The sequence below is a fragment of the Pieris rapae genome, chromosome 2 (assembly GCF_905147795.1).
Source record: "Pieris rapae chromosome 2, ilPieRapa1.1, whole genome shotgun sequence".
NCBI lineage: Eukaryota > Metazoa > Arthropoda > Insecta > Lepidoptera > Pieridae > Pieris > Pieris rapae.
The window spans coordinates 9,547,469-9,574,719 of NC_059510.1; the positions used below are offsets into that span (position 1 = coordinate 9,547,469).

At 32.3% G+C, this 27,251-nt stretch overlaps 3 protein-coding genes across 3 annotated transcripts in view; all 3 read right to left on the reverse strand.

Moving 5' to 3' along the window:
- The window catches only part of LOC110991865 (innexin inx1), a 38,229-nt gene extending 23,037 nt beyond the window's left edge, over positions 1-15,192 (reverse strand). Inside the window, exons 1-2 of the mRNA XM_022257407.2 lie at positions 14,915-15,192; positions 2,523-2,864 (exon numbers count right to left, since the gene is read on the reverse strand). Of these exons, the coding sequence (XP_022113099.1) occupies positions 2,523-2,774 (252 nt within the window). The 5' untranslated portion in view covers positions 2,775-2,864; positions 14,915-15,192. The remainder of the gene's footprint in view (positions 1-2,522; positions 2,865-14,914) is intronic.
- A 410-nt stretch (positions 15,193-15,602) lies between these two features.
- Positions 15,603-20,071, reverse strand: LOC110991854 (innexin inx7). The gene is made up of 7 exons (XM_022257394.2): positions 19,694-20,071; positions 18,361-18,538; positions 17,909-18,056; positions 17,392-17,581; positions 16,616-16,766; positions 16,000-16,189; positions 15,603-15,777 (listed from the first exon to the last, which is right to left on the reverse strand). The coding sequence occupies exons 1-7, from the start codon at positions 19,943-19,945 to the stop codon at positions 15,645-15,647; spliced, it is 1,242 nt and encodes a 413-aa protein (XP_022113086.2). The 5' UTR covers positions 19,946-20,071; the 3' UTR covers positions 15,603-15,644.
- A 1,861-nt stretch (positions 20,072-21,932) lies between these two features.
- LOC110991811 (innexin inx7) lies at positions 21,933-27,206 on the reverse strand. Its single transcript, XM_022257332.2, has 8 exons — positions 27,123-27,206; positions 26,372-26,676; positions 25,647-25,824; positions 24,981-25,128; positions 24,477-24,666; positions 23,669-23,819; positions 23,359-23,548; positions 21,933-23,012 (listed from the first exon to the last, which is right to left on the reverse strand). The coding sequence occupies exons 2-8, from the start codon at positions 26,612-26,614 to the stop codon at positions 22,856-22,858; spliced, it is 1,257 nt and encodes a 418-aa protein (XP_022113024.2). The 5' UTR covers positions 26,615-26,676; positions 27,123-27,206; the 3' UTR covers positions 21,933-22,855.
- Positions 27,207-27,251: the final 45 nt, after the last annotated feature.

Sequence of the window (27,251 nt, forward strand, 5' to 3'; positions counted from 1 at the left end):
CTTTTATTTTTTATCATTGTTGATTTAATTAAAAAAAAAATTAACAAAACACGGATTTACTTTTTTAAAGGCTGTTGGCCTTAATAGCCTTTACAGCTCAGTATAGGCGAGCTTAGGTCGGCCTGTCTGTTAATTTTTAGAAGATTAGTACAAAACTGCTCAAAATAGATGGAACCAGTTTGCCTATTCTTTATAAGGTCATTGGAAAAAAAATATTTCTGTATATGATTGTAAGTATGTGTACCTCTTGAAAAGATAAATTAAAGTTTCAAGGGATAAATGAGACTTAATAATTTTTCATTTAAAAATATAGCATTTTAGATAAAATTCCATGAGCCGCTTCGAATGAATATAAAACATATTATGCTTTATACAACGACATCGCTATTTATTCTGTCACGCATGATTCTACATCAAGTAAATGACATCATTCAACACAGTTGTAATAACAGGTATGAATGAAGCGTTACCTCCCACGAGACTAGACTACGTGAAAGATACGTAGTAAAAACGTAAGTTGATGTGAATAGTCCATTTTATATAATAATAGATATAATAGATTTACCAACAGGCTAGAGCCTAGGGCAACAGATTTGGGAACTGATTCTTTTTACTACCTCATACAAATTGAAAAAGATTTCTACCTGATAATTTTCATATGTTTTACAAATAGAAGTCTTCAACAAAATTTTCCGATGAATTTCCCCTTTTAACTTGTCATAGTACATTCGGCGTAGCAAACTTCAATTCTAGAGTACACCGCCCCCCAACTATAATCAATTTCTGTTCTCTCACACTTTGAAAAAGCCAAATTGCAGAAAATGATTTCCCACTATTAATTCAAACATGTCAGTACAGCTAATGGTTAAAGGTTGCGAACTGAATGGTTGGTGCTCAAAATTAAGATCCAACTATTATTTTTGTGCAATTTCAACGAAATTGTTGGATGTAAAAATAATCTGGGACATAACAATTGTAGAGGCAAAGGCGGCATAAACTTCACAGCCTATACTTTGAAAATATGAAAATCCGTCACTGATGGATACACAAAATAAGCAGGTAACATGCGCAATAGAGGTAAGGTGGGTATTCGCGCACGTACGTAGAAAGCAAAACCTTAACTACGCATCTCCCAACTACGCAGTACTTACGAATTTCTCTATACAGTACTGCTGTATAAATATTTTAATTATATTAAGGGCCTGTTTCACAATGTATGGATAAAGTGCCAAATAGCTATGCAACACATAAATTATTCGAAAGATAAAAGTTCCAAATAAGATACATCGAATTTCATGACGTATAGCGCTATCTGACAGTCGTGAAACGCAAAAATACTATTTATCATACCAATAAGTAACAAATAGCTTATTTGGAACTTACCCGGACATTGTGAAACAGGCCCTAAGACAGGTAGGGAAAAAATCCTACCAGCAGAATAGATATTTTACATACCGATTTGGCTGATTCCCTATTAGTCTTACGGGTTTGCAACAGCCGGTTTACGTTCACGACTTCCTCGTAATTGCTTGCAAACCAAGTAGCATGATAATGAAGCATAGCATTTCTATAAGACGTAGATTTCTTCTATCATTCACAAATCAAAAGATTTAGCCAACTATGATAGTTCAAATTAATGAAAAAAAAATGTGTTAACTTTCTACCTGCAAGTAGACTAATTTAATAAAATAAAATTATGTTTATATTGAAACATAAGATCATCACGGTATCACTTATTCGACGTCTTTAAATTTGAACCTGTAGGCATCCCTAATTATAGGCAAAGAGTCTTCTAGATGACACCCGCGTGATATGATTTCATGAGGCGATTTTCACTGTAAATTCAGAACACTTAATCCTTGAACACTCCTGCATAAATAGTATAAATAAAAACATAATACAAATCATTCAGTTCGCAGCCTCCAAACATTAGTGGGACTGACATGTACGGGTTGATAGGGGGAAGAGGGAGATACATTTTCTGCAATTTAGCTCTTTTCATTCACACAAAGTGTGAGAGCGCAGAAGCTGTTCAGCTGAACAACTATTTAAATTAAAACACCAACATCTTCAATCCGTTGAACTATTTCTCTCTGAACTAAATGTGTATCCTATATGTAAAGCAATTAATAGTCTAAGATCCGGGATTGGAAAAATATACCCTCATCTGCTATTTAGATGAAACAATTTTTTATAAGCTGATTTCAATATCATGAACTTATAAAAACAACCTCTGCCATCATAAGCCTGCTGCAATTAATAGTAATTAATTAATTAAAACCTAATTTATTTTTAATTTTTACTTTCTCATGTTAGTTTTTCATGACGCTTTTAACTTACTACATGTAACTAACATGAGAAAGTAAAAATGGCAGATGGTAAAGTAAGAATGGTTGGCAGAGATTGTTTTTATAAGTTCATGATATTGATATAGACAGATACAGCTTATAAAAAATTGTTTCATCTAAATAACAGATGAGGGTATATTTTTCTAATGCCGGATCTTAGACTATAAAACTCACCTCTCGAGCAAACGCATCGGGCATCGTAAACGTTGACGTGATCCAACAGAACGTGTTGACAACATGGTTCGGCAGCCCTGGCCCCGTTATACAGTGTATCGGCTGTCCCACATACTGCGTCGCCGTGATTATCATAGAGCATGTCAGCAACAGCACAGTCGTGAAAACATTGTGCAGCCTGAACACGGCATTGTCAGTCTTAACAGGCTGATACCTGAAGTACACGCTAAGTCCTCCCAAGAGCTTGAACATCTTGTCTATTGCATCATATAGGAATGTCTACTTAAAATCAGTCTTGTATAATTGATATCGCTTGTGCGATTATTGTCAAGGTACTGGCATCTGAAACAACGGAGATGAGGTATCTTTAGTATATTTATGATTTGTTTTGAGTGTCATTTATTTCTATTAAGTGTGGCAGAATGTTTAGAAATTATTATAAAGGGGAAAACAGTTATTAACATGTGTTGATTATTTATTTATTTTATTTATTAACACTTCGTTACATTACAATATAAAAATTGAACATAGTTAAATGAAAAGAAGAGCAACTGGCGGCTTTATCACTTTCGAGCGATCTCTTCCAGGCTTCTCTTTGATTAGTAGGTATGCTTCGAAATGTTTTATTTAAAATATTTTTTTTATATTAAAATAATGTATGTTACATTATTTACTAGCAGGGTTTTACTAGCAGGGCATATACATTTTAGATATGTACGGCGTGGCACAAAATTATTGATCTACTTAATAATTTATGACCAATCGGAGGCATGTATATTATGGCATCGGCACTAACTTTCAAAAAATATCATATCATAATGCTGTTTTATTTATAGAACTGTATGTTCCGGCTACATTACAAGAAATACTTGTAAAGAATAAATTTTTATACGAGTAAAGTATAAATTCAAGTTGTTTAACAAAAGACCAACTTTTTATTTATTGGAGACACCGCAGCTTCACGCATTATGCTCCCATAAACTTCATGTTACAGCTGAGCAATACAATACGCACAGCATTCGCTATGACCCAGTCATGAATCATTTACCTACAAAACTGCTTTCTAAATTTTCACCGTATTTGGAGACACTTTCACACTTCAATCATAATACTAATTAATACTGCAAACGGGTAATTTGTGATAATATAATTTACACATGAAGTTACACCATTAGCACATACTTTAAATACCAACATAATTTCACTCTAAAGTTCCGGCTAAAATTGCGCAAACTAACAGCTAAGTACAAAGTTCATATTGACATAATATGCAACTAACCAATAAAAAAATATACATTTTCAAATGTAATTTTAAACGTACAAAGTATTTTTATGACAACATTAATAACCACAATATCCACAAATCTAAAAACTATACGACAAAATACTACTAACATCCAGTATGTTAGTAGTATTTTGTCTATAAAAAACTAAAAAAAAATAAAAAAAAGTTGGTCCCTGTATACCTTCAACGCTGGCAGAATTTCTTCACTGTATTGCGTTACTTAATTTACATTATATATTATATGTATATATTTAAGTAAAAAAATATAATATATAATATTTATTTACAAGAGCCTGGCAATGCTCGGCACACTGATACATTGGTATATAAAGAAGATGTCATACATTACAAAAACCAAAGGATTTTGGTCTAATTGTTTTAAAGTATGAGGGAAACAACTGTGGACATTTATTATTTAATTGAGATCAATATTGAATAAAGTGCATATACGTACAAGCAAAGCATTTGTTGCGAATGTATATAAAAAAAATACATTGGCACTCAATAAAAAAAATTCAAGACTAATGTGACTAAAATAACAAATACGAAGAGAATATAAATATAAATACTAAACGCTAATTGATTTCAATGGTAATCTCAAGCTTAAAGTCGTGTTTAATATTAAATTTAAACAAAACCGATTATCTATAGACGTTTGCCGTAATATAGTAGTAACTTAATAAAAACCGAATATAATATTGTTATCGAAATAAGATGGAATGGTAATGGCTTGTCGTGTCCTAAACTAAAGTATTCAATGATTAATTAGACAAGATAGTTTTTATGTGATCTGGGCCATGATAACTTAAAAGCCTCTAGTTATTGTCGAGTTACATTACATATATTACATTGCGTAACATTAATAAAATAAGACACTCAAAAATAAGAAGCGTTACTAGTACTGATGGGCATGCATCAAGATTCTCTGACGTTCGATGGGCCATAAGCTGGGGAGACCTATTGGGAAACGAAACAGAGCAAAACCGCTCACGAGATAGGCGGACTATGGCCCGGATGCAACTCACTCAAAACCGTGATACTTGGAGTTCCTTGGAGGAGGCCTTCACATGTGGAAGGATTTTTCAAAATAATTGGGATGTACAAAAAAATTGGAAAAAATAGTATAATGTACTTTTCTTAAAAATTATTAATGTTTACTTTGTTCTTTGCAAGAAATAAATAGGCTTTTTTTATGTATATATTGTCGACAATGAGGCGTAAATAGGCGGAATGAAATTTGAAGTAAAACATTCCTTATCAGTAATCAGGTTAGTTCAGCACCTGTGCACATATGGAAAAAGTTCAACAACCTCTAATCACCAAGCAATTACCAATCAAAGCAAATCCTTTTTAAATGAAGAATTATTATTCAAACAAGATTTTTATTACAAACCTCTTATATTTACCTAACGAATATGACAAATAGTTTTTTTTCTTTTTTAGATAATTTAAAGTTCACCTAATTTCTTAAATTTAACAATCTAATTTAACATTTGCTCGAACGGTGAAGGACGGCCAGGACCCTAAAGTGGTTGTAGCGCCACTGATTTATTTATTCTTAAAATGTCTTGATTACGCAACGGATTTAATTCAATTATTACTGACATATTATTGACATATATTTTACTTGGTAGTCTACTTTAAAAAAATATCATCTATAGAAAAATATCGGTTTATGAGTGCCACTAAATACTGGAGATCGTAAGTTTAAGTATCGGCTGGTGGCTTGGTTAAAACTCACACTCGCTTTTCAATGAAGAAAAACATCGTGAGGAAACCCGCACACCAAAGACCTAAAAGTCGACGATGTCTGACAGAAAGCTGTTTACCTACTGTTAAAAAAAATCAGGAAACATAATTCTGAGTACAGGTACGACCAAGAGCCACTGATTTTTTATATAACCAGAAAATCGCCCAATTTTTAAACCTGTGACGAGATACCATTATGAATAAATAAGCAATAACATACGCATTAAATTTTACAATGTTGAACGATCATGACCTTGCACCTTTGATCTGCAGATTATCACATAAGGTCCAATTTCCATATAAAATATTTCCTTTATTATGTAAGTGTTATATGCATACTTTTATGGCTTATGTAATAGTAATATTAAAACTTGGTTGTCTTGTGGTATCTGAATCGATAACAATTTCTATATTCATAACGAATCCACTCAAAAAATACTGGATGGAATTTAAGGTCTTTGACCATGGGAATGAAAAAAAAATACGTTTATTATGGAACATAAGATATACATGTATCACTTATTCCACGTCATTAAATTTGAACCTGAAAGCATCCTTGCTCAACGGCAAAAGAGACAGAAAGTGTAAACCGACAGAAAAAGCCGGCAAAAATCTCTCGGTACTCTTTTAAAAAAGCAAATCATCAAACAACACATATTAACAATGCTACAATATCACCGACAGACAAAGGCTATATTTGTATTCAAAATATTAAAATAAATGTCCAACCATAGGTAGCTGCGATACATACGAATATTTTATACCAATACAAGAAGATATCAGCACGATATAGATATTGATAGTTATTGTATACATATATAAAATTATTTATGCTCTATCTTAATATATATATTTCTTGTGTGCGTGTGTATGTGACTGAACTCCTCCTAAACGACTGGACCGATTTAGACGAAATTTTTTGTGTGTGTTCAAGGGGATCTGGGAATGGTTTAGATTCACAATTTTGTCCGCTGGACAATGTTTTTTTAATTAATTTTCAATTTATTAGTTGTTGTTGATTTGAATGGAATGTATTACATTGGATCCGACAGACGGCGCTACCATCGCAGTGTCAAATTTTAAATAATATTCGAATTTTAATTTTAGTCTGTCCCGAATTTTAAAAAAGTTTTGTTATCATTGTGTTATATCGTGTGTGACCATGTGCTGGATCGTTAGATATTGTCATAACATTTGAATAATAATTTTCATCAAAATGGCTTATTAAAAATTGAAATTTTGAAATTAAAGACGTGTAGACAGGACAACGTCTGTCGGATCCGCTAGTATTTAAATATAATTTTAATCGACCAAATTACAATTCAACTATAATACAAATTATGTTTCTGCAATTTTTTATGCCATCCTTAAACTTCAATATACACGACACATTCTGTATAACCATTTCTAAACTACATACGAGATCGACCCTAGGTTTGGTTCCAGGCAAAACAATAGTTATTTCAGAGTCACAGTTGATGATAAATTATAAATGAAACAGACGCAGTAATATCATATAATTCGCGTTTGAGACAGATTAGAACATTTGAGAAGTTTTCTTGATATGCGTTGTATTAACGATACAAGACGAATTATTCTTACAAAACAATTGACAGTTCATTATTGAATAAGCATATTTTTAAACAATAGCAAGTCTATCAAAACATAGATTGACATTGTGTATGGTAATAACTATTGTTTGGCAATGCTTTGTTGAAACAGGTACTATGAAACACATGAAACCACGTCAAAATATTATAAGTTATTATATAAAAGATAAATAAAAATTGTATCACTGTAGACCATTATATATTTACCATAGATATATTTTTACGTATTTTAACTATAGAATTATTGTGCAGTTCTATAGTATTAGTATTTACTGTTAATAATTATGTAAGAAATAAAGTTCTGTCGTTTATTTAATATTTAAATACAAAAAAAATATTTTTATAATTGAACATATGAAATAAATAAATATCATACAATTAATAACCACGTTCTATGTTTTGATATATATTACAAATATTTTGTAAACCAGTCACATTAATTAATATTAGTGGAATACGATTCCAGCCTTGGAATCTATAGTCTTAATAACTATCACTCTGGACCCTCAGACGTCAGTCAATTGACATGAAACGACAATAGGCCAATTTGTGACCTCGTTGGTGCAATCAGTTGCATACAATATTTAACCCGAAGGGAAATTATTTTGAACGCTTTTAAAATGGTTCTTAAGTGGTATCTTCACTAAAGTTATAATGAGGAATGATTTGTATACTGAACTTAATTTTACACAAAGATACTACAGAAGATATTTCACCACGCCTCCCGCTGATAGAAGACAAATCTTTGTTTTTAATTTATTTTATTATTATTAATTACTTACGATGTCATGTGGAGCATGGAGTAATGGTTCTTATAAACATTGTGTAAAACAAAAACTTGGCGATTAAAACGAATGGCGGAGAGTTTATTGCCAGTTCTTCTCTTCCGTTCTATTCAGCCCTTGATTTGAGAACTAGCAGTAAATATAAAATTAAAAGCATTTCATTTATATTTCTTTTTTGACGTTCATAAGTGTACATTGCGTTACCTATACCAATAAATGATTTTGAATTTTATTATCCCTATTCAAAATAAAAATTTAATTATTAAGTAAATATAATTATAAATACACTTAAAAACAACTGAACTTTTGTGAATGTTTAATTTAAATTCATGAGCATTATGATAAAAGCAAGGAACTTAACATATAAAGTATGTCACAAATACTATAGCGTACAAGATTACAGATAACTTTTCACCTAGTGAATATAAAATTTTACGAGTTTTTAATGGTATTCCTTGTCAACGTTGTCGTTTATATTAAACACGTATAATGAAAATTAAATAATCTCACTAGTCGCGTGCTGATAGATAAATTATCACGTTTTTCTCTCACCCCACAATCGTCATTTAGTGATGACACAGCAAAAGCTTAAAGCTCTCGGGACAGATAAACTTTACTGAACAAACATACATTGGTTTGAATGTTTCATCGCGATAATTGTCACATTACTATATATTTACTGTTTCCCCGCGAAAGTTAATTATTTGACGGTATTTTTTAGTAAACGAACGATTAAAGAGATGACATGAACCATAAAAGGTTTTAGCCCTGAGTTGGCTATTAAGAGAAACTTGCCTGTATATACCGAGGGATCCAACATGGCAGTGGCTGCAACGCGATGTATTCTAAAAATTGTTACGGGCTATCAAACTATTTAATCATCTTCCTAGAAGTTATAGATCATTCTCACCGTGTGATGCTTTCATCGGGAAGGTGGTAATTTTTCAAAGACAATTATTTAGATAAGTTTGACAACAATAATGAACAAAAACCTAATATTAATACATTAGACAGCAAACAGGCAAAAGTCTCATCTGATGTTTAGTGATACCGCCGCATATGGACACTCACATAGGTTCGGGGGTTCCTTAGTGCGTTGCAGCTTTGGAACGCTCTTTTAAAGGACCCTAATCGGAAAGAAATCAGTGGGCAGCTGGTTCCACATTGTGTTAGTGCGTGGCAAAAACTGCCAAAAGAAGCGATCAGATGTGGAACGAGCATTAAACGTACATGTTTTTGGTACGTTACGTTTTACTAGATTGGGTCGCCTTCCACATTATCCATGAACACAAGTCAAGTTAATATAAACAATATTAATATTCTCCGCATGTGAGAACGAAATCGAGGGTTATGGACAATGGGTGAAACATTGTCCATAACCCACGATTTTGTTACATCAATATATTCCACGAAGAAACCTGTAACGGAAGATACGAATACACTTTTAACACTTTATACGTTTTTATTCTGTGATCTTAACAATCAATTAAAGTGTATGAAAAGCTTAAACCAATTAAATTAATAAATACCCATTTCAACAATTACAAACATATTTTGTATTAATGTTAACATAAAAACACCGTGAATAAGCATTATTCAGCAGTTTTCGAGTTGCGTAAAGTGCCTCTTCCTCCTAAATATCCCTATAAAACAAACCGCAACACGCCACACTATTGTCTTGTTTGTAGTATCTTCAAAACCATATATGAATAATATGAAAACATATAGGTACAGATACAACAAATCATGTTAGCCATTTAAGCATTATAAGACTCAAACTCAAAATATTTATGTATATAGATAACCAAGTGCACTTATGAACGTCAATAGAAAATAACAGTTCGCAGGATATACAGCGTTGCCCGCTGTATAACTAGCAAGAAATTATCTGCCAGCCTTTTTAATCGTTTAGTTTTGAGTCATACAAATTGTTTGCACTGGAGCAAAGTAGACAGTGATATATTGTAGATATATACCATAAAATCTATTTTAATACTTGTAATTATTTATTAACCATTGGTTAGTGTTGAACTTGGCATTAAGCATTCACAAAGAAAATAAATTTATATTTTTTAAAGGTACGCTTTCTAATAATTTTAACCCCTTCATAAAATCTAAATTAATCAAATTGCATGGTTTTAAGCAAAGCTATTTATCTCCTTAAATCACAGCGAAAACATAATTTGACAGAAAGAAACAGAAATTACAACAAGTAGTCTTCATGAAGGCCGGCTACCTACTAAAAAGGATGTCCATGCGATAATTGCCTTTTTCGGACGTCCCAATAAAAAAAATAGATAGAAATCTATCTATCTATATAATATCTACTTACCGGGCTTAAAATAACACCGAAATTTCCCAGTGAAAATACCAATGTAAAATAATGCAACAATTATGATTTGTAAAGTTTTTTTAAAAAGTGTTCTCCAATATTTGCAATTCACCAGTGTATAATTAAAAAAAAAAAATTTCGCCTTAGAGAAGTAGTTTGTAGGTTGATATCCAATAGCCAAATAAAGAGTTCCGAGCAAGTATGGACTATGAACATATAATATTGTTAATGTGTATTGCACTGTATTTGTATAATCGGATGTTTATAAAGTACATGTTTGTTATAATATCAAACGCAAACACGTCATTGCAATATAATTCTATATCATTAACGATTGAACGCAGGTCACATGGACAAGAAACGATGGACCGTTGGTTGCTAGAATGGGGATCTCGACAGACCTGAACTGGGCGGCCTGACTGACGACATCGTGAAGAGGGTTGGCTCCTAAAGGATTCAAAGAGGCCAGTGCAGGGCGTACTGAAGAAAAATGGAGAAGGCCAACGTCCAGAAATGGACCAAAAAAGACGCTGATGATGACGAACTAGAACTATATACATATATAGAGATATAGATATACATATATCTCACGTTGTAGTATATCTCACGTTACTAAAACAACGATAAAAATGAAGATTTGTCTTTTTGGATGCTGGATACATCGACTATAATTACCATACAGTCATTTAAAGAACTTAGAATTGTATTCCTCTTGTTTATATCCAAAGCCCCAAAACCAAAAAAATACCTTAGGAACAAGTCGAGAAAATACATCTTATTTATAGTTTGCAAAATACAACGAACCTCGCAAAAGATAAAAAGTCTGCAGTTCTCAGTAGCGCCGAAATTAAAAAAGTTAAGTACTCCCAAGCGAAATCTTGTTTTGGCCAAATAACGGTAAAAGCAGCCTACCTAGTTTTGACCTACCAGATCCTATTTACGAGATGTATATCTTATATCTTTAAACGAGCAATTCTTATTCTTCTAATTCTTATATATATATAATTGGAATCTCGGAATCGACTCGCAACGATTTTTATGAAATTTAGTATACGGGGGGTTTCGGGGGCGATAAGTCGATCTAGCTAGGAATCATGTCTAGAAAATGTCATTTTATACGTGTTTTATCAACTTAAACATAAACTTACTTTTTTTAAGATCGAAAAATATTATTCATATTTCATCATTTTATTAGTAAGTATCTACTTATGTAATTCGTAATTAAATATAATTTCCAAAAAACACAATTTATAAAAAATACCGAGAAAAACTCGGTCATCCAGGTACTACAATACGAATGGTTTAAATAGGTATGTGTATTATATAAACGACATTTAAATTCCTTTATCTTGCCTTCTGTATACGCAAATTCCTCTATCAAAAATTCGTATACTATATTAAAACAATTATTAAAATATTTAATAATCAATCTTATACAATCCTTTACACGCCAAACTTATGAACAAGTGAACTTTTTGCTTTGGGTCAAGGCGAGCGTATATTGAATTTCAAGCTCAAGAAATACCAAGAACGAAGAAACCTTACAAAGTAAAATTAATGCAATATGGCACCAGTGTCAATTTTCCTCGAAATGAAAACAATTAATTGTAAGGCGAGATGTGAAATAATTCTGAAAAACCTGCAGTTATATGGATTTATGTTGATTATTAAATTCGTGGCTAGGGTGATGATTCTTGCGTTTTATTTATCCAATATATTAATTTACTTTTGCTCTCAAACATCACACATGTTAAAACGAGGACAGATATTTATGAAAATATTATAAAAACGATATATATATACCCGTCTTAAAATGATATGAGAATTAAAAAGGCCAGATTCATGGAACTTCCTTACAATCGAGCAACCCCAGAATCACAATACACAACTCTTTGTTAAGAAAAAGTCTCATGCTTGTCTCATCCGCAAATATACAATGTAAATAAATAATTATGTAGGAATAATGAAAAATATACAGGGAGTGCAGGACATTGACAGCTATTTTGTGAGATTTTGGTTATGAACGATTGCGAGAGGAAATATATTACCGAAACTATAGATTAAATGAATTCCTCAAAAGAAGAATGACAATTATTTAGATACATTAATAAATAATTGTAACATATCATGTATCAAGTTTTGTAAGTTTTTGTGAGATAATAATTATTATTATATTTTATTAATGATAATTGAAGTATTTCTGTTTTTTTACAAAATATTGTATGGCAAAGAATACTAATAAAAACATATCCGATATGTATACAAATTTTATCGATAGTATAAAAAAATATAATAAATAAATTATTAGTCTAGAAACACATATCAACAACATTGCTGACACAGTTCGCGTGTCCTTTAGGCCAAGGCAATCAACGCCTGGCCTGCGCTATCGAATTTCAATCCAGACCGAAACCCTTTTAGATACTTAGATCGGATTTCCATTTCCGCTTTTCATCATTTAAATTTAAATTCTTTTAAATGTATAGTTTTTTATAGTAATTTGAAATTTTCGCTTACATTGTACTGACGGCGGATATTGATATAAATGTCGCGTCAATTTTCGTGAGCACTAACTTTGCATGCACTCCGTAATTCACACTATATATTAATAACGATACTAAATTCCCGTTCGTCAAAGATGTATTGAATTTTCACATACAGTCATAGTACCCGTTAAGTTAGATTTTTTTCTATGACATGTAACATACACTGTTCGGCAAGGCATTTTGATATCAAGGTAAATAAAACAAAACTAATTACTGTTTATTACTGAAGCCGATTAAGTCATAAAAATATACAAGGCCCAAATTGACTTAGACATGTAAAAAACGCATACTAAAATAATTCAACGTATATTCATCTCAATGACAGATATTCAATGCGCAAAAAACTAGCTAGTTGATGATTAGTGTTTATCTTTTCTTATACTGATACATTCGACAACCAGTCTCGTATGACCCCTTGATCTTCCCTCTTTACCCACACATCTGACACTACCGAGATCAACAAAAAGTGGATCTAGGAAGAGTAATAAATCAAGTCCGCCCCCTCCGATGTACCATTAGAGGTGATTAAAGCTAGCAGGACGGACAAAATTATAAGCACGGGGCCACATACTGCGGTCAGAGACCTTAAGATTAGACGCACGTGCGTATTTTGTAATAGTTATTATAATTACATACGTCGCCGGCTCTGTGGTCCATAGCTTAAAAATTAGGCGATATATAGGTACCTATCATTAGATATAAGAAACATAAGAGACGCATTTACCTGCGTCTTAATGGTTTTTAATTTGTAACTGTTCTTGATAATTCAAAGGTATGAGTTTCATTTGAGGGGATAACCTAATTATCTTTATCACTACCATCCTGGCCTGTGTCTGAGTTATACTAGCAGATATAGCTGAAGGGACATTATTTTTCTATCTTAAAGTCAAGTATGGAATACAGGATAATTTAAAGCGTAAAAAGCTAAATATTAGCATATAATGTATTTATCATTTATATTTGATAAATACATTATATGCTAATATTTATTTTATATATTTTTGTGGAAGTAAATGATGAATGTGTGTGATGAAAATGGCTACATACAAAATTTGATATATAGAGTTATTGTTATGTGTTTTATAATAAGCGGGGCATGATTGCAATTTGGTTGAAGGTTATTGTCATCTAACATTCCATATTCACAGTATTTGCATAATCAAATGTCATAAATGTAAGAATAATTGCATTTATATAATAACACAATAAGTTTCCTTTTATGGACTATATAGGGAATGAAGTTTCTTAGTGTTTAAGTTTACCTAAGTTGTAAATGATGCTCCAAGTTTTTCCTATTCTAAGCAAAAGTAAAGCGACTACCAAATACAGAGTTATTTGAAGAGAAGTGGCAAAAATATGTATGATGTCAGTTTAAACAAACAGATTTCATATTATGTTACCAGACACATTAAGTTAATTTTCAATAGATGTTTTAATTCTTATAATGCTTAATTACATGTTTTAACTTTTCAGAATAAAACTCAAACTTCATAATGCAAACTATTAATCTAATAACACTAAAGTAAAATATTGTTTTTTTAAAGTAATAAATTTATTATTAAAAATATTGAAGAGAAAAATATATATTTTTAAGAATAAATTTCAAATGTATGCTTATGATTCACCAATTTGGTAGTCAGACTAAGCTGTTCTTATTCGGTCATTAACCACTAGGTGTGAGAACTATTTTAAATGAAAGTTATTTGATACAGTTGAGAAACTTTCATTTTAGTCACTAATACCATGAAGGTTTTAGATGGAGTATAGAAAACTCAACAAACAAGATCCAACCATAAAGGCTACTTGCAAATCAAGCAGGTTTGTGATAACTTCCCACTTATATTTTCAAAACATCACCACATTTAAACTTTTTATAGAAGTTAAACAAATAACAACAAAAGATGATGCATTGTTTAGGTTTACGCATATAATTAATTCGTAATTAGAACACAAATTTAATAATTACCGTTGGCTGACAGTAGTGTTATTGAAAATTAAACTAAACAATTACTGTTTGTGATTTTTTAAATTATTATTTATGCAGTTTTCATTGAGAAAGTAGATATAAAAACAAAAATTACTTACCAAACTATGTTGATAACGATGTTTTACCATGGAAATTACTGCGAATGTTTACTTCCACTTTACTGTAAGTAGTGTTCAAAGTCGAGATTCATTATAATAAGCGGGTTTAGCTAAAAGTTCCATTCAACTTGAGTTATAGAACTAAAAATTATACGAAACAATAGACGAAACACAATAATTCGGTAAATAAATTAAAAATCCTGACACACGGCCGATCCGCGCACTTAACAATTTATTTTGTTTTACTACAGACTAAATAATCGAGAACTCCGTGCTCCTCAGACAGCTGTCACAGATAAAACGATTCAATAAAGGTTTTAAGCGCCAAGCATGAGCGAGATAAGTCATGGCGTATTGTAATATGTTAGACAGAGAGAGAACTATAGATGTTATACCATCTCGAAGAATTGAAGCCGCGCGAAGTTAGCGCCATTTTGGTTTCGGTATTGCAACTCAAAGATACAAAACTACATAATTAATTACAAAATAATAAATATTTCACTTAGCAGGGCGTAAGCTTAAATGAATCAGAGAAGTTTTGATTAAACAATGCTAATAGCATATAAAATTAGTTCAAAATCTTTAGAAGTCTAACATTGGTTGGGTTGCATTGTTGATAAGAACTCGAAACGTCCACTTATGTAAATAATGTAATAAATTCGCACTTTTCTCTTATAATAGGGTTTTATTTTAAGGTTTATAGAACTCTATATATAACAACAACAATCTTTTAATGTGGTAACGTTTCATTAGCATAATTCACTTCAATTAAATCGTCAGTTTGTTTTATTGCACCACCATGGCTGTATGTTAACACGTCGTGTCCTTTTTCAAATTCTTCTGAAATGCTTCTGAACAGCTCTCTGCAACATAGAAATAAAAGTTCAAATTAAAATTCTAGGTTTACAAGTGTTTAACTGCACCATTGAAATGAAACCACTACTAAGTAACGTTTGCTTATAGAACGAAGGAAAACGTCTTGAGGAAACCGGCATGATCCCTCAACTTGTATGCCAAGCAGTGATGACCGATTATTTTCTCGTCTAATTTCAAATTCATGGTACTTTTTTAACTTAAGGACTTACTGGTAGGTGGCAGACTGCAAGTTTTTCGCAAGATAGGATAAGAATAACCAATCGCCATATTTGCAACAATTGACTATATTCACGACATTACAAGGATTAAGCTTCTTTCTGGTGATGTGATGAAACACTGCCTCGTTGAATTTAAGGGATCGACGGTACATGAAGTACGATATTAGGCGCCAGAGTATAGCTGAAAAATTAGGAATACTATTGTATACTCAGCATATCTTCATAATATGATGAGAGAAAAACTATTAGGTATTATTAGGGCTGTTTCATACATAGTTAAACAATATCTCTAAGTACGGATTGCAATAGAACTATTTTAAATTATTTAACATAAATATTATGAAAATACACAGTTTTTGCCGCGTATCACCGCTTTGTGGAACCAGCTGCCCACTGAGGTATTTCCGAACCCATTCAATCTAAGGTCCTTCATGAAAAGAGAGTACCGATTCTCGAAGATTGCCGAGGCCGGCAAGGCACTTACGAGTCTTCTGGAAATGTGAGTGTCCATGGGTAGAGGTTTCACTTATCATCAGTAGCCTCCTGCCCGTTTGCCTTCTATTACATAAAAAAAACTCAACAAGAATAGGTATGTGGCATGTATTACCAATAAATGATACGATGAAAAGGAATAAGAACCAGAACCACAGAATGACGTAGATCTTCTCGTGGATGATGTTAAGAGCCATAACACATAAAGCGTCATGCTGCTGAATGGACCCACTGGGACCATACTTGTGGAACACACATTTCGTTACCTGTTGATATTTAAACTAAGTTCATTTTAAAGTGTGTTTTAAATATTCTATGTTTGTTATAGACTACGTTGGAACACTGTAAGAAGTTATAAAAAATCCTATATAACCTATTAAAAATCATATTAACATTATAAAAATCATAAGAAACCCATACAAGTTATTATAACAGTAGAAGTATTAATAATTCCACCATAATGATTATGAATATAATATATAAGTATTTGATTTTTTTTAATATGAATAGATCTCCCAATAATTTTCACGGCTGACGCAATAATAAGCCTTTTTTCATACAATTTAAATACATAACGAAAAGAAAACGAAATTATTAAACAACACTAAACTATACTTGGTCTCAATTTATGATAGTTAATTGTACTTTTTAAGCACCACTGTACTTTAATCACCAAACGATTTAATTTTATATTATAATTAATAAGTAACAATGGACTCGCGGCATGAGTGAGATGTTTCTCGCAGTTCGTGTAACTGAGTCATGCAGGCTCACCGCGTAATTTCAATAATTAACTAATTTCAAGAAAGTGCAAGAGAAAAAATTATATTTTTTTTGTTCGGAATTTCTGCCGAAATAAACTATTACTATTATGCTTTGACTACGAATTACCTTTGGAAATATAGTTTCTAATGGATTAGAAATGTCACCCCAACCACTGAAGCTCAGCACATTAAAACCCAAGCCAATGTAGCATCCATGCAAAAAAACATTGCTTAGCCATACTTCGAAAATTATGTGCATGAGATTTGCTACCTCCATTGTAACCAGCCAGTAAGACCAGGATCTGGTTATCTGTAATCTAAAAAAACTAAATATTTGAAAAAAGAAAATGTTCGTCTTCTGACACTAGACAACTGTTGTATTATAGTCAAAACTTAAATTATATATCTGTTCTATGCGATTATGTGGGAGATGGCGTCTCCCGCGATGTTTTGTAAAATATGTACCTTTTTAGAAAGAACTTTTTACATTTTGTAAATAGTTTACTTTATTTATTTATGTATTTTATCGTATCGTATAACGTGTTCTGGATTAGTAACAAACCCAATATACCTAAGATATTAGTGATTAAAAAAAAGTATTGTATCTGCCCCATCATGCATTGTGATGGTGGAAATCTCGCAACCTTAAAATGATATCCTTCTTGATTAATTGCACTTTACGCTTAATAGTGGTCTTTGACGGTACACTAATGTCCCCTGCTTGGACATCTGCGTCATGTAACGCCAGACTTGAATATTTCAGACCTTCCACTAACGCTTTGATTCTGCCTCCTAAAACGTATAATCTCAATAAAACCTATCCTGTAATTTATTTGTAATATTGAAACTTGCACAATTTCTGACATTGACATTTAATTTATTTATAAGTAATATTGAAACTTGCACAATTTTTGACATTGACATTTAACAAGCCATACCAGCTATAAAGAAGTGAAAATTCAAGAATATATTATTGGGTTATTGCAACCGTAGTTAATATAACTTATTTATTTTATCATTAACTATGACAGAATGGCTAATTGTTATTTGACGTCCTTCAATTATAGTAAAATAGTAAGAAAAAATATTTTCTTACCTTCCTGCCTCTTCCAAATATAATGAGGCAAATAAAAGAGCAAAGACTGAATAAACAATACGAAGGGCACCCACTGGTAGTAGGTATGTCGTATGGGCTCATCTTCCTCAAGGTCTGGGCCAATCCCTGGGTGAGGTAGAAGCCCACCTTCAAGTAGACTTTGATTGTAGTGCCGGATCTATACAAATTGTAGAATTATAAGACACTATTTATTTATTCATAAGAAGATTCACAGCACAATACAAAAATAGATGAATATATACATAACAACATGGGCCAATTATAAATCTTCACAAATAGTTTAATTTGAATGAATATATATAACAAGAAGGTACCTAGACATTTCAAAAAATTTTAGTGTTAAACAAAACAATAACAATAAACAGAAAAACAGAATTTAATTTGTTGACAATGAAAATGAAGTCAATACACTTCATTCATCCTGGTTAAAATAATTTTGTACCAGAGCTCTCCTTGCCAAGAGTGTCTGGTCTATCTCTGGTCGTGCCATTGATTCTCGGTTCGCAAATTCTCACGTCCGCGAATGCTTAATGTAATGCAATGAAATATTATTACATCTTTATATATATAATTCTATGTGTACATCACGGACCTCATCTTAAACGGCTGGACCGATTAAAATTAAGTTTTTAGTAGCGCCCTGGATGGTTTAGATTCACAAATCAGCCCGGCAGATGGCGCTGCCGACAGTACTTTCATACTATGTTTAATACCTAATCGCTTGAAATATCATGCATGGCAACGTCTGCCAGGTCCGCTAGTTCTATATAAGAATCTTTTTTAGCGTTTCTAAAGAAAATATTAAGACTCAGAGTCGTTCTTTATTAGTTAAATGTTAGTAAACGTTCGCCATTTCATTTATCGCCAAAAATGGTTTAACTGCGATTTAAATTAAATATTATAGTCTATATATTATAGTCTTTATACCTTTGTATGAAAATTACAGTTCAATTGTGCCCATATCCTATTTATGATTTTAATTTACACCAGTACCACACACACACAGTACCAGTTTTAAAAATAATTAAAAAGCTATTTGATATGTTTTAAAGATAGAGATGTATAGTTTAATATTATTTGTACGGTTCTATTTACATTATTTGGTTTATATTGATAATCAAATATGAGTGGAAAGACAGAACAGATTGCATTCTATCCGCCGCCAAAAATGGATTGTCTTCGTTGGGTTTGGTTATTGTGATGTAGATAGGAGATCGATCGACTGTCATGGTCTGATCTCAGTTTGTAATCATTCGTTTTTTTTTCAGATTGTGTGGATTTAATTATTGCGTTCGGGCGTTAATATACTTACAATGGTAAACGTAGCCATGAAGAAGCAGTAGGTTTGTATGACATGGGGAGGTACGCCCTGGTCAGACAAGCATTTAATATGCTCTCCGAAGTACTCTCTTCCACTAACCAAAATCACAAAGCAGAGAAGCATGGTAACAGTCAACTTATAGTGGAGTTTGAAGACGAGATTATCAATTATGGGCTTCGAGTATTTTATTTGCATTCGTGGTGCTAAAGCCTTTATCGAAGACATAAAGGCAGGCGACGCCATTTTCTTTTCTTCGTGAACTTCTTGATGAGTGAAGTTTCTTCTTTCGTATTGGATACAATTTATATACCCGAATAATTACGTCGAATTGTTACTATTTAATATTGAAAGTATAAATTAGAAATCGTTAACCGTAAATTAATTAATAAAACATTTCTTTTAAATTTGACGATTATTTAAATGCTATTCTACTATTCCTTGGGATTGATTTGCTCCAGTTCAAATATTTATGGCTGCTTTGCCTTTGGGTGACTCAAAACTTGGCGATTAAAAAGAATAGCGGAGAACTTCTTATCAGTTCTTCTTGCCCGCTCTATGCCCTTGACTTGCGAACTGGTAAATGTAAATTTAGAATCAATTTAATAAATTTTCTTATGACGTTCATAAGTGTACTTGGTTTCCTATATGAATACCATTATTCTGTCTTTAATGTGGAATGTTCTAAGCAAGCACACTGTATAGAGACAATATTAGCTACTATTATTTTATTGCTAATCCAACCAATCTCTGAAATAAATAAAATATTGTCTCTGTGTGCCACTTGTACTTATAAACACAATCACACACACAAATTACGTTGGATCGGACTCTTCCGTAAACGCTTTTCACTTTCACATATCTTATTTTATTACTTAATATATATAAAGCACTTTTAAATGTTCAAAGATAGTCAGATTTAATACTTAAAAAATCTTAGGATGGCTAAGCAACAAAGACGTGCTATTATCTTAAAATTCTGTTGAAACATGTCCCATCAACGGTGATAAACAATCTTGTTAAATGATTAATTATTTGCTTCACCTACTTTTTAGCAGCAAACTGTCTCCTCTAATGTTGACGCATCTAATATTTTCATCAAGAGCGTATTCGTAATATGAAAAGTAACTTTTGAAGTTCAACAACACATTTTTCATTTAGGAATCTTTCAACCGTATGCAACAACATACGCACAATTTCTTTAGATAGTCTAGTACGGGGAAATCGCAGCCTGCGTTTATTCCGAGTATACACATTGTGCGTTTGCTCTATTTTAGTAAACTTATCACTATTTTTGTATACGTACATAATATTTTGATTAATATATTGTGAGGGAAGGGAGCTAAGGTAAGTATATCATATATATATTTATATAGCTTTAAAAGTTATAATTAAATATAACTTTAAAAAATATACATATACTCTTTTAAAGTTATATATCAACCTTCGGTAATAGATTTAAATTGGTGCTATCGGTTAATTGCGAAACTGAAATAATTTAGCTAACGTGTCATTCCCACCATTTTATCAATTGTAAGGATAATTGTTATTGCTTCTTCTGCGTCGGATTCTAAAATTATTCAATTTATTTATACGTTTGCTGTTGCTTTAAAAAACAAAATGGATTAAAAAATAGGTTGAGGCCTACAATCTGCACTTACAAATCACTACAATACGTCCATGGGCGGCGGTATCACAGATCACTTAACATCGGGTGAACCTCCTGCCCGTTTGCCCCCTGTTCTATTAATAAAAAATAAATAAAAAATACCCAAAAACGCTAACGAAATTGTTTCTAATATATTCTAGAACTTAGCCACGGGGCCTTTGGGACAGTCTTAATAATAGAGGCTAGAGGAACAGTACATAATTCTTCCTCCATAAGTTTCTCTCCGGGGCCTCCTACGGGGCCGGATTTAGAGGTCTGGAGGCCTTGGAGCCACAGAGGGGTGGAGGCCGTGTCCCAAATAAAATTAACAATTTCGTCAGTCGAGAATTTCAATCAGTATCTTATTGTGAAACAAAAAGATTCTTTTAGTATTTAACAAATCTATAAAAAAACGTATTCAAAGAAATTTTGTTTTCTTGACGGAATTTAAAATATTTTTTTTCGAATCTACTGTGGAGGTCATTACCTAAATCCGGCCCTATTTCGGTGTTATATTTAAAAAATAAGGAGAAAATGTAATTTTTATTTTGTGTATAGCTTTCACTTTGAAAATAAAAAAAATAATAATTTTAATTCTTTATTAATAAAAAAAACAATTATAAATAGATACACATTTTACGTAATATCACAATTAAATTGCGTTTTTAAATAAATTCGATTGTGACTAGACACTAAAAAAGTCGACCTGCATAAAAGCCTCTTTTTTGCCGACTATATTATAAAAACTGTTTTTTTGGTCTTGCTATATTATATATATATGTAGTATAATTAACAATTGAGCAAATTCAAAATTCCTTCCACAGTAACTTATTATTCATATTTTAAAATATTATTTTTCACAGTATGGGTTTGTGGCTTCATTGTGCGACTCGCATCCCTTAGGTCCTGGGTTCGAGCCCCGGCTGTGAACCAATGCACTTTCTATGTGCGCATTTAACATTCGCTCGAACGGGGAAGGGAAACGTCGTGGCGAAACTAGCTTGGCTTAGAAGACGATGGCGTTTGTCAGGCACAGGAAGCTCATCACCTACGTGCCTAATAGACAGATGATCAAGTAACAAATACAGAAATCTGAGGCCCGGACCTCAAAAGGGTGTAGCGCCACTGAATTATTTAATTTATATTTTTCACATGTAAATGAGTCCCATATGGTCTAAAATTAAAAATCTCAAAGTGTACTTGTCAAATTAAATTTTGGCTGTTCTAGGTCTAAGAAGTAATATCATTTCTAATAAATATATAAATATTTTATTTTTACAGGACTCCACTTAGATTTAAATTCATTCTCGCACTACTTCTAAGCTATTAAACCTAAATATCCTTAAATCTTTAGAATATCATACTTATCACCTATTTCAATATTTACGACAAATTCATCAGTTCTATACCTAATATTGGTAAAGTTATTATTTTATTCCGTTGTTCCGTTGGACTTTATATGTCGTGGCTTCTGTATGTTGTGTTACGTCCGTTCCGTTTTTTGTAGTCTATGATTTTTTATCTTTAAGTGGTAACGTCTCATCATCGTAGTCTACCTTTCCCAGTAGGACAGGTTCAGATCCCTTCTCAACAGTATCGTCTTCTTCGTTATTATATGGTATATCCCGTTTTTCTAATTCTTCAGCAACGCTTCTGAATAACTCACTAAAAAAAGTTAGCTCTTATTATTTATGAATATTGTCAAATTTTCGTTGCGTATCATCTATATTCTAATAAAGTAAATTTATAGCAAAAATGGTTTTTATTTACACTTCATTGCAATAATTAAATCAAAATAATTTAAAAAAATGTTAAAAAAAATTCGTGCAGTGGGTGGCCATATCGCTATCAAGCGAACTCTTGCAGGCTACCAAAATTAAAGAAAATAAACAACTGTATGAATAGTAAAATATACTGATCCGTCTAACGGACAGGCAAAATAGTCAGTAGTAGAAGTAATAGATTTAGCTCTATATGTTTTTTCTTTAGACAAAGTTTACGAAAAACTTACTGGAATGTAGCAGACTTCATATTCTTCGCAAGGTAATATAGGAACAGCCAATCCCCAAACTCACAACCGTTGACAACATTGATCACGTTATAAGGATTAAACTTGCTCTTCGAGACGTGCCGGAACACAATTTCGTTGAATCTCAATGATCTACGGAACATAAAGAACGACACGAACCGCCATACGACACCTACAACAAAAAATAATATAAGGAGCTGAATTGCCAAGTTGATAAGGTCATTGACACTAATAATGAGCCAGTAGAAGTATTTGTTTCTCTTTCTTATTTACAATATGCTAAAAGACTCACCCAAAAAAGACGCGATGAAAAGGAATAAGAACCAGAACCACAGAATGACGTAGATCTTCTCGTGGATGATGTTAAGAGCCATAACACACAAAGCGTCATGCTGCTGAATGGACCCACTGGGACCATACTTGTGGAACACACATTTCGTTACCTACAAAATAAAGGGCATCATTATCTGAAATAGACTCATATAAGTTGATTTTTATACCAAATTCGCGGTTTGTATCATTAATCGTAATTATAAAGTTTATAATTCATATTAGAAGAGGTATTTTTTTAGGTTTCTCTAAAAACACTAAAATCCTTTAAGTTCTGAAGTTTTAGTAACTTCAGAACTTAAAGGATGTATTAAACCATAAACTTTATAAAAAAAACAACAAGAATATATAGTATCAAATATCAATTCCTTTAGAAAGGAAATATAATAACAATCAGATACGATTATTATTATATATGCATATGAACGGTATCTGAGATTTATAAACCATACAAATTGACAGCTGACATTGACATGTGTCGCAATGTTTGATGATAAGACATTCCAATTTCGTAACGGTAACTAGAGCAAGATTTTCATCGCTTAGGTTCAGTCTACACCGACCTAACTGTGACATAACTATTTGACGTTAGTATTAACATTAAATACTCAGTTAGTGTGTGCTGAAGGGAACCTGGAACCTACCCTTAGGGCTGAGTCATCTACATCATTAACATGTATATACGACTTTATGCGCTACCGACTATCCCACCTAAGCTGACCATTTCAAATAGATACATAATATAATTGTTATCAGAAATTACAAGTTACCTTTGGGAAAACTAATTCCAATGGATCTGTCATATCACCCCAATGTTTGAAATTCATTACGTTGAGTCCCAAACTCATAAAACTGCCGTGAAGAAATTTGTTGACAATCCATACTTGAAACATCACGTGCAGAAGATTTAGGACCTCCATGGATATCAGCCAATGAGACCAGGTTCTTGTAATTCTTAATCTGAAAATTACTTCTTTATGTATCATAATAATTATTAATATTAGCTATATTATTTCTAGTTTTTTGACAGGCGTGGTCAGTTCTCACTCTTGTTTTCTCATACCAGAAGCCGAAATGACACAGTCAATTTTGGTTCTGTCCCGAGGTCATGAACGAAATCGTGGTCAGCTCACGTGGAAACATAAACTGGCTGAATTGTTTGACATCATGGTATGGAATAAGCGATGCAACTTAGTTGTAGGTTGTCAATAGGCTCGCAACAAGAGCTCATTGTAGGTATAAGCAACTCAGAAAATCATTTAACTATGACATACCTCAATAAAATATCTTTCTTGATAATGTCCAATCGGCTCTCTAAGGTTTGCTTCGACGGAACATTGATGCTACCAGCCTGCATGTCTGTATCGTGTAAAGCGAGGCTAGCATACTGAAGACCCTCAACTAAAGCTTTTATTCTGCCTCCTGAATATTAAACATAAATTAATCAGAAATCTTCATACGGTAATAATTCTTGAAAGTCACCCAGATAGGGAACCTAAAATATTTTGATATTCACTCACCGACCTAAATAAAACCGTAATGAATTTTGACATATAAGAGGTAATAATTAGCTATAAATCTCTTTAAATATTAATTATACCGTAAGAAATGTTATGAAAACTTTATCAGTAATGTACGCTACGTTATTGAATTTCAAATTACTTCCGCAAATATAACGACTGCTGTTAACGTACGCACTGGGAACTACGAAAGTAAGTTCCTAGTCATCGAGTAATTTTAATAATAAGGATTTTATTTTTATATTGTCATTAACTACTCATACAATAAAATATATATGTGAAATAATGAAATGGTAATAGCTATGAAACAGATGAATGCAATGTTAAGCTAAGGACGCACAAAACGGTTTGCACCCGCGCTCAAAACTTACGAGACCGGAGTTATGTACGGTTACGCCGTATTACTACTACTATATTCACCTTCTTTTTTCTTCCAAATATAATGCGGTATATAGAAGCAGACAGATTGAATGAACAGAACGAAGGGTACCCATTGGTAGTAAGTATGGCGGATAGTCTCGTCTGATTCAAGAATAGGCCCGACTCCCGGATGCGGCAAAAATCCACCTTCCAGTAAGCTTTCGTTGTAATGTCTGACCTATGTATTCAAATCAAAATGAGAAAGTCGTAAGGTATAGACAAATTTGGCCTAGTAGATTAAATTATCATTCATTAATTCATCCCGGAGTAGTCGTAGGTGCGATTCTCGGATAGTCACTGATGCATGAAAAACATGGTGAGAAAACTGGCATGCTTTGAACAAAATCCAGGGCACAGAAGACTGATCGCCTATTTGCCTATTAGAAAAAAAATATCATGAAAGAGATTTGAGGCTAAGACTGTAGGTTGTAGGGCAACTTGTTTTTTATCATAGAGTGCATGGATATTTATTATTTTATTAGCGTTTATTTTGGCTTAAGAACTTTACCATTTCTGAATGTATTTACACAATGTAGCTTAAAGAACTCAAACTGTGATACTAATACTAGTTACAGTTTATTTCAATTAAAACTATGCGAATCACAAAGGACTGATCTTAAAAGAATAATACTATAAAATGTATCTATTCTACATTGGACAAAATCGTTTTAGAATTTATTTATACATAAATAGTAAATGTGGATGATAAAATTTTAATAGCTTACAATAGTAAACGTGGCCATGAAGAAACAGTAGGTCTGGATGACATGTGGTGGTACGCCCTGGTCGGACAAACACTTGATGTGCTCTCCGAAGTACTCCCTTCCGCAGACAAGGATCATGAAGCAGAGAAGCAAGACCACAGTCAACTTATAATGAAGCTTAAAAACCATGTTGTCTATAATCGGCTTCGAATAGTTGAACCGCATGCGCGGTGTCAACGCTTTGATTGATGACATCATCATCATTTTGGCGTTTTATTTGTTTCACCGGTTCAACAATAAACATTTAATTATAATAGAGGTGATTTCTGCAAAGAGATAAATTTATAAAATATAATACAAATCAATTATTAATAAACTTAAATTTGTAATTTCTTGCACTAAATGGAGTATACAATACTTTACATAAAATTGTAATCTTAAAAATACATATGAAGTATCGCTAGACACTTATGTACAACAAAACGGCGACAACTCATATTACCTCAAGAAGAATTAACCAACAAAGCAATAAGAACAACTTGACATATAAACCGTTACTATAATTATTTACTGAATTTTTGGGTTTAAGCAACTGTGGGTACCGAGAGACTTTGATACTGATCTGCAATAGCTGATAGCACTGTCTTAAAGAAGTGTAGTCAAAGACAATTTAGAATAGAACAAAACGATTCTAATACTGCTCAGACTTGGTCAGGTTAAACGTAAATAAAGATAATAAGAAAGATTCTACAAATTATAATAATTAACTCACTTGAAAATCGGTGCAATTAACACTAGAAAAGACGTGCGATTCACTTAAGGTTGTGTCAGAATATGTCCTATCGGTTCTGATAAGATATGACGAGCTATGATAAACCTAAAAAATGATTAAACGTTTGAA

Excerpts from the sequence above, each read along its gene's own strand:
- LOC110991854 (XM_022257394.2), bottom strand. The coding sequence starts at position 19,945 with ATGGCGTCGCCTGCCTTTATGTCTTCGATAAAGGCTTTAGCACCACGA. Across the intron at positions 18,539-19,693 it reads TCATGGCTACGTTTACCATT|ATCCGGCACTACAATCAAAG; the intron begins GTAAGTATATTA and ends CAATTTGTATAG. Across the intron at positions 15,778-15,999 it reads TTGCAGTCTGCCACCTACCA|AGAGCTGTTCAGAAGCATTT; the intron begins GTAAGTCCTTAA and ends TCTATGTTGCAG.
- LOC110991811 (XM_022257332.2), bottom strand. The coding sequence starts at position 26,614 with ATGATGATGATGTCATCAATCAAAGCGTTGACACCGCGCATGCGGTTC. Across the intron at positions 25,825-26,371 it reads TCATGGCCACGTTTACTATT|GTCAGACATTACAACGAAAG; the intron begins GTAAGCTATTAA and ends TTGAATACATAG. Across the intron at positions 25,129-25,646 it reads TATTTGGAAGAAAAAAGAAG|GAGGCAGAATAAAAGCTTTA; the intron begins GTGAATATAGTA and ends TTTAATATTCAG.